The sequence below is a fragment of the Nilaparvata lugens genome, chromosome 3 (assembly GCF_014356525.2).
Source record: "Nilaparvata lugens isolate BPH chromosome 3, ASM1435652v1, whole genome shotgun sequence".
Classification (NCBI taxonomy): domain Eukaryota; kingdom Metazoa; phylum Arthropoda; class Insecta; order Hemiptera; family Delphacidae; genus Nilaparvata; species Nilaparvata lugens.
In genome coordinates this window covers 37,921,171-37,929,849 of record NC_052506.1, presented here as the reverse complement: position 1 = coordinate 37,929,849, position 8,679 = coordinate 37,921,171, and the positions used below count along the sequence as shown (strand labels likewise).

Here is an 8,679-nt window from a genome sequence, read left to right as displayed (position 1 = left end):
AATGCCAGGGAAGCACTACCTCTCTAGTATAATGACTATTTTATTGTGAATGTAACGACTATTATAATATCAAGGATGTTGAAAGTTGAAATTTATCTCAACTTATGCACATTTTTCTGGTAATTGATTAATCAAATTGCATAGTTGTACATCAAGTTTTCATTATTCAGAGAACACAATATAAAATAGGGTGGAATCTAGATAATTGAACAATTTCATCAATTCAGCACTCATTATATTGCTTTATTAATATTATTTACAAAATACAAATACATCCAACACTTGCAAACTTACTCTAGTAATCTGAACCAGATACACTTATACTACTTGGAATTTCATAAATGCCAAGAATGTACTATGACTTCGTAGATACAGTATAGATGGGTACAGTTTGCACTGTTCAATACATTATCAACGGATTTCCGTTCAAAAATTAATTAGGCATAAATTTGATTTTTATAATAGCAGTGTTGTGTTGATCTGTAGATAATCCTTGAATGAGAATAAGCTGATTCGAGTCCTCAACGAATACTAATTACCCCATATTTTTTTTAAATATGAGATATATGATTAAATTGTACAGTAGCAGGGTTTCATAATAAAGCATGCAATGATAATTGAATAAATTGAACACTTTTACATTATTCTAACGTCTACGATTGAGATAAATTTACAGTTTAAATTAATGAAATATGAAATTATAATGAGAGAAATCTAGTACTTCACAGCTGATGAACTGTAAACTCAGTCAGCATGCTGGTCAGTACTCATCAACCAGAGAATCAACTCTACTGTATACCTAATGATCAAATGATATAACATTGACACTTTACGTGTTGCTTGTCAATTAATTTTGATTATCAATTGTCAAATTTTAAAGGATATACCTTTAGATACAATAGGTAATAGTTTATGATGTGGCATCTTGAAGTGGGTCCAGTAAGTTCAATGCTATATTGACATTCACCCGTCCAGTATAATAGTAAATTAATGATTGGAATAGAATGACTGTCGTTAAGTGAGGAGAAGTCCTCCTCCGGAGTATTCCATCCTAATTTGTGGTTCGACAAAGGCTAGCCAATCAGATGTATGCGAGGGCAGCAGACCCATCGACTGGCATTTGAACAGCGCCAGACCAACGTTCAGTATGTTGCCCAGGAAATAGACAAACTTCTGACTAGCTGAATGACTGCCCTCGATCATCTTGAATGCTGCAAAGTGAAAACACAATTAATTATTTGCCAGCATTCGGATCAAATAGTCAAGGTGAAATTCAGCCATCGAACTAGCCGACTAAAAAAGTCGTTGCAACCGGTGCCGAAATTTAGCTCATTTAATCTGTTTCATAACAAGACGTGTATTCTTCTTCAATGTTGTTTTCTAATAGCAAAACGTGTATTCTGTTACGTTACATCTGAACTTTCAACTGTCGCCTCCTCAGCCAGCAGACTGCCAGCTGGACATAAAAAAGACGGTAACAAATAAGAGTCGCATTAGTTTGGTCACAAGAAAGGCGTATTTGTAAGATTATTTTATTATTTTGAGATATAACTTGGTGGATAACATTTTTTCTCTAAGAAAAGTTTCCTCTAAAATAAAATAGATCAAGAAGCTCTGATTTTGATAACAATTGGCTGAGAATTGAACCTTTCAATATTGAAGACAAGAATAAAATAATATGCCCGCCACCATCATACTATAATTCAAATTATGGTTTCAGCTACTAATATTTAATATTATACAGAGTGATCCAATTACTACGCAACACAATGATAATAATTCTAAAAAATGAAATAAAATATAAGTGATTTTTTTACAAATTTGAGAAAGTAATTTACGAGCAATACACTTATTTATCAAAAAGTAGATGGTGGAATTAAACACCTTCTGCTGCAATGAACGTTTCAACACGTTTTTTTTTACATTCCAGTACCTAACTTCTTGATACACTTATGCTGTTTTTCATCTTCCATGATGTGCCTCACTTAGTTGATTGTGTGTTGGACGTTTTAGACGTTCAGATGCTCCTTTGATCTAAAAAAAGTTTTAGCACCCAGGAAGAAGACCCTGTGGGAGACCCAGACATAGATGGTTGCAACATGTTAAGACTGACATGGAGAGGCTTGGAACGACAGAAAAAGAAACAAAACACAAGGGCGATGCACACATTAACCTTCTATCATTTTCATCATTAATCATTTTCAATCTCATAGAAAATTGAAGCGCGTGGAGTTTAAAAGACTTATAGGGCTTAGCTGTGACCTGTGGGCTTTGGAAATTTGGAGTTTAGAGTTGTCCATAAGCTTGTCATATTTTTATAAGGGAAAAATTATTACGGTTTGAATAATAAGGAAAAATTACAAAAATACTCAATTTTCTAATAATAATCATTCAGAATGCTCTATTATCTTATATATACATTATTATCTAATGTCCGATAGCACTATCGGATATTATAGTGAAACATTTACATGTTAACTTTTTAAAAAATTCTTCATTAAGATAGTTAAGATAGGGAATAAACTAAGCCACTCATTCAATGTTACAACCCCCTTCAATTTGATTCTCGAAACAATACTAATAGAAGATAGGTACAAGTGATACAATAGTTAACAGAACAAGTCAAATACCGGCCTACGCTGATAATGTGTTGTTAATAACAAGAAATCGGGATAAGTTAAAGGTGATTTTCAGTAGAATGAAAGAGCAAGCAAGAGAGTTGGGTTTTGAGAAATGAATACTGGAAAGACTAAGTAGGCTACATGAGAATGTCTGCAAATGAAAGAAGAAGGCAAGTAGACAACTTGATACTATCAGACGATCGCGTCATTGAAGGCGTCAGTGAGTTTAAATATCTTGGAGTAACACTGACAGCCGACAATAAGACTAGCCAAAAATTATGTAGAATTATAATGGACAATTGAGCATATTTCGCCAATGAAAGGATTTTTAAGAGTAGAATAATATCAAGAGCAACTGAAGTTGAAATGTACAAGACGTTAATCGGACCGGTTGTGACTTAAGGAGTTGAGACTTGGACACTCCTGAGCAGGGATGAAAGAGCACTAAAGTCATTCGAGAAAAAGATTATACAGGGTGTTTCAGAAGTAGTGTCGAGAATTTTAGGGTATTGTACCTGGATGCTAGGAGACTACAAATGTCATATTTGAAGTGTCCAAAACTCAGCGGTTATCCTTATAGCTGCCATTTTGTTTTTTTCACTTAAAAATTTTTATCTCAAGAACGAAATGTTGTATTGATCTGAAATTTGGCATGAATATTTATGCTATAAAGACTCAACTATAAAAAATAAAAAAAATTTTTTTCGTTGAAATTTTTCAAAATGGCGGCCATTTTAAATTTTTGATGGCGAATATCTCGAAAACCGTCCATTTTACAGAAAATTTACAAGAGACAAAAAAGTTAGCAAATTTTTTCACAATTCCAATGATACCTAATTTATTAAGATTGGTCGAAGAATAACAGAGAAATTAATTTTTTTCGTACTGCATGCATGACCACTTTTCACCATTTAAAGATCAATATTAATTTTTTGATTCCAGATGTATTTAAGATGAAGCTTTGAAACTCGGTATGGCTCCATATGGGCAAACAGATGATTTTACATTGATTTTCAGATGATAATGTTTGTCTTGTAAAAGTATTGTTGTTTCATTAAAAGTAAAGAACCAGATGTAGTGCTTCCTATTTCTTAGTCTCACGTTTCCTAGGTCTTATTTCTATCTTAAATTTCCAGTTTCAATATTTTCTTACGTTGCTTCTACACAAATATTTAATTATTGTAATGGAATTTAGTTCGCTGGAGTACACCGATATTCACTTCATGTATGGAGCAGCTCTTGGCAATGCGACCAAAGCAAGAAGAATGTATGCAGCTGCATTTACAAACCGCCGTCCCCCTTCCGACAAGGTGTTCACAAGAACTCACAATCGGCTGAGAGAAGTTGGTTCATTTGAACGGAACAGGGTAATTGCTGGTAGGCCTCGAGCAGTTCGAAATGTTGCTTTTGAAGAGGAAGTATTGCAGAAATTCGATTTCAATCCTAGAACGAGTACGAGAGCAGTTGCAAAGCAAATCAATTCAAGTGCTTCTTCTGTGTGGCGTGTACTAAACAAGGAAAGACTTCACCCCTTCCGCTTTCAAAAAGTTCACTCATTGGTTGAACGCGACTATGAGCCAAGAGTAAATTGTGCCCGTTGGTTTCTTCAGCAAGACATTATCCAACCAAATTTTCTAGAAAATGTGTTATTTACCGATGAGTCCAGCTTTACAAGAGAAGGAATCTTCAACTCTCGCAACAGTCACGTCTGGGCCTTAGACAATCCTCATGAGGTCAGAGTGCGTGGTTATCAGCATAGATTTTCGCTGAATGTTTGGACGGGTATCTTAGGTAATCGCGTGATTGGACCATACATTCTTCCTAATCGTCTGAATTCTCCCACGTACATTACTTTTTTAAGAGACATACTACCAGAACTTTTGGAAGATGTGCCTCTTGCAAACAGATATAATATTTGGTTTCAACATGATGGTGCCCCTGCTCATTTCGGAAATGTTGTTACGGACTTTCTGAACATGACCTATCGTCAGCGGTGGATTGGGCGGGGTGGACCAGTACCGTGGCCCGCACGTTCACCTGACCTCAACCCTTTAGATTTTTTTTTCTGGGGCCATATGAAAGACCTTGTTTACAGCACCCCAGTAGAAAACGAAGAAGACCTTGTGGCAAGAGTGGTTGCTGCAGCAGGTGCCATTCAAGATGATGAAAATGCTTTTATAGCAGTTCGACGGTCCATGATTGAAAGGTGCAGACTGTGTAATCAAGTTGAAGGACGGCATTTTGAGCAATTGCTGCATTAGTATCAGTGAACCGATTTGAGTGAAATTAATATTTTTCAATGTAAAATAAAATTTGGAGGAAAGTTATTCTTGTATATTTCTGTAATAAGAACGGTTTTCATGAAATTATAAAAAAAATTAATATTGATCTTTAAATGGTGAAAAGTGGTCATGCATGCAGTACGAAAAAAATTAATTTCTTTGTTATTCTTCGACCAATCTTAATAAATTAGGTATCATTGGAATTGTGAAAAAATTTGCTATCTTTTTTGTCTCTTGTAAATTTTCTGTAAAATGGACGGTTTTCGAGATATTCGCCATCAAAAATTTAAAATGGCCGCCATTTTGAAAAATTTCAATGAAAAAATTTTTTTTTATTTTTTATAGTTGAGTCTTCATAGCATAAATATTCATGCCAAATTTCAGATCAATACAACATTTCGTTCTTGAGATAAAAATTTTTAAGTGAAAAAAACAAAATGGCAGCTATAAGGATAACCGCTGAGTTTTGGACACTTCAAATATGACATTTGTAGTCTCCTAGCATCCAGGTACAATACCCTAAAATTCTCGACACTACTTCTGAAACACCCTGTATATTATGTGATGGAGGGGTTTGGAGAACCAGATATAACAGTGAAGTTGATGAGGCTATGGGTGAAGGAAATATTGTAAGATTTATAAAGGCGAAAAGGGTAGAATGGCTTGGGCATGTGATGAAAATAAATATGGAAAGAACTTAGACTGCTGGGTGGAAGAATGATGGGGGCGTAAAAGAGTTGGATGAATGACGTGATTGGTGATCTGCGTGTGCTGGGCGTATCGAACAACATGCGGCAAAGATTCCAGAGAAGATAAGATTGGAGGCGTTGTGTTAAGGAGGCCAAGGTCCACCAAGGACTGGCAAATTACTATACAGTCAACTAGAGTAAAGTAAGTAAAAAATTCTTCATCTAATCAACAGAAAACAGAGAATGACATTATACTTACTATTCTGCATTGTGAAAAGGGCTTTTACTGGCCTAATAATCAGCATTCCAACCATCATGATTGGAAAGATGGATATTGAGTTTCCAGCCATGTACATGATGAGAAGATTCATGGGAACCTGAAGGCAAATAAAAAAGTAAATTCTTAAACACTCGTAAATTGTTTACAAGAACTAGTATACTCTTGATTATTTGTCGTTGAGTCCAAACTCCTGTACAGTAATAAATAAATGAATCAGAATTATATGTTGTGTTTGGGTTAGTTATTTGTCGTTGAGTCCAACTCCTGTACAGTAATAAATAAATGAATCAGAATTATATGTTGTGTTTGGGTTAGTAAGTTGTGCCGCATCCACATGTTGACCCAATGCGTACAAATGACGACCAGCGCAGTTTGGATAGGTGGTTTGCCAGCGCTGGTCTTTATTGGCCTTCGCTAGGCTGGCCTCCGCTTGACAAAAATCTGAGCTATGGCCAATGAAGGCCAGCGCTGGCAAATCAAACCAATGCGTGCTGTTCCCCGTTTTGTCATCTGATCTGCTGTTTTTCTGTGTAATAGAGTTGCTATAGGTCTAATTGTTATTAATTATTATTGCATTACTTTTTTAATCTTTTTTATAGTCTTTATTGAGTTCATTCTAGTTAATATTTTCAATTTCTATCATGGCGCTGGCAACCGCTGGCCTTGATGGGGCATTTGTCACATTGCAGTGTGGATGTCAAGACCAACGCGGCCAAGCTTACCAGGCTGGACCAGCAACTGAGTGGAATAGGCATCAAGTTAGTCGAGTCAATGAGGATCAAAAGATGCCTGATATGGAGGAGGGGGGACAAAATATAAGATCAATATTATTATTTGCTCATTAATTACTATTATAAAATGGTTAATCTCCGACCTGAATTTCATTTCAACACTTATTATCTACGGTCAATGTGAACTCTTCCGAGCAGGAGTTATTGGAAAGAAAATACAAAGAACGCCATGCGAACTAGTTTGGAATTGGAAAATGAATACAGATACTAGCTCGCTGATGGTTAGTATCTTCTTTTTTGAAGTTGATAATTTTTTACCAAACAATACAATATAAGCTATTTATTTATATAAAGTTAAAGATAAATAATGGTTGGTCATCAGAATTTCTATTTGGAAAAATTCAAGAACTTGAGGCTAAAAATAAACTCTTTCTAATCTTGCATCGCAATAGCTCCTAAACACATTTTGTATATAATGCAAATATGAACAGAATAAGGAGAATAACTATTGTACGAAATTATATTTTTAGTTCAGTGAAATCAAATTCAGATTGAAGATTGTCCATAGAGTAATTGATGAGTAAATCATTAGCCTGATATGTTTTGTACCAATAGCAGGGGTTTTAGCTTTTAGCAATCATTGATTGTATTTCTTTCCAAGTACATCACCCACAAATCAAGAAACCCAAAAGGAACTATTGCATTTGACCGCAGCATGTGTGCTCGGAGCTCCGAGGATAGGACGCGGAACTCGGATCGCTCTCCGGATGAGATTTCGATCAATGTTTGCAATGTTTGAAAAAAATTGTTGACTTTAAAAATAATTCTATCATATAATTTGATTGAATGTGAGGAGATGTGGTATTTATCTAGTTTTATCATTCTATTTTATTTTTCTAATTTTATCATTCAATTTAATCATTCTATTTCACCCTTCTAATTTTATAATAGTAAAGATCCAAGAGTATATCAATTTACCTGTTTCATAGGACCTAGAGCAAGATCCCATGACTTTTTTATAATCAAGTGATTGGGATCTGATTCTTTCGAAGTTTCAGTATAGACTTGTCCCAATGCTGGATTATAGCCCGGTGGAGATGCAACATCTACGCTCCTTTCCTGTTTTGTCCTGAAAAATAAAAAGACATTGAATAAAAAAATCTCTGTAGAAATACATAATAGGCCTATCTAATCGATTATTGCCCTTATTACTTTCAACAACCAGACAGTTGCCAAGTGTCTTACTGCGCTCATTACAATAGGGTTGTTAGATTCTGGCGGCCAACTACCAGATTATTGCGACCCAAATATCTCACATGGGTTGCCAATCCTGGTCCCTGGGGCTATAGCATGCTTTACATTGAGCAGCCAATATTTGGTCTCTGGCGATCCACTGGTAACCGAGACTAAATGTCTGAATGTAATACAAGTCTAACGACAGTTTCAATATTTTAAGAAAACATCCAGCAAATTAGCTAGGATACGTCAGAAAAAAAGTTTCTCTAACATAACCTATAATCAAATTTCTATCTTCAATTACATTTTTAAAATTGATTTGAAAACACATTCAATCAGTATAGAATGTTTCAATAGAAAACAACATTTGAAACCAGAGTTTAATTTTCAAGATGTATTCGTGTAAATTGAAAATGACTCGGTGGTTTACGTGACTACTTTAATTAGTGGAAACAATACATTTTAAGAATATTTATTGTAAGGATATTAAAATGCAAGAATCAAGAATTTCTAAGATTTCTAAAGACATACATATAGATAAAAATCTTACTTATAATTGAAATCAAGGGCCCATTTATATCTTCTGTTGTTGGACCTACTTCCAGACGACGCCATTTTTATAATTCATCGAAAATTATCTCAATTCTCAACTCAATTCAATTCAATTGATAACACCATCAGCTGTGATCTGACATTCTGACATCTTGTAAACGAAGGACTCATTGGATATATAACAAATAGTGTGTTATCACAGATAGCGTAGAAAGGTAATTTTTTATTGATCCAAAATATTCTTCCATTGAACCTAAATATAATGTGATATTTCTAACAATAAATAAT

The 8,679-nt window shown here is 34.7% G+C and overlaps 1 protein-coding gene across 1 annotated transcript; it reads right to left on the bottom strand.

The window, feature by feature from the left end:
• Positions 1–222: 222 nt before the first annotated feature.
• Positions 223–8,642, bottom strand: LOC111054319 (ER membrane protein complex subunit 4). The gene is made up of 4 exons (XM_022341328.2): positions 8,390–8,642; positions 7,582–7,732; positions 5,852–5,969; positions 223–1,211 (listed from the first exon to the last, which is right to left on the bottom strand). Exons 1-4 carry the CDS (start codon positions 8,452–8,454, stop codon positions 1,015–1,017), a joined length of 531 nt encoding a protein of 176 aa, XP_022197020.1. The 5' UTR covers positions 8,455–8,642; the 3' UTR covers positions 223–1,014.
• Positions 8,643–8,679: the final 37 nt, after the last annotated feature.

Bases quoted from the DNA above. Each gene is read 5' to 3' on its own strand.
- LOC111054319 (XM_022341328.2), bottom strand. From the start codon at position 8,454: ATGGCGTCGTCTGGAAGTAGGTCCAACAACAGAAGATATAAATGGGCC. The intron at 7,733-8,389 runs GTAAGATTTTTA...TTTATTTTTCAG, and splicing joins GCCCTTGATTTCAATTATAA to GACAAAACAGGAAAGGAGCG. The intron at 1,212-5,851 runs GTAAGTATAATG...TTCACTTTGCAG, and splicing joins CCTTTTCACAATGCAGAATA to CATTCAAGATGATCGAGGGC.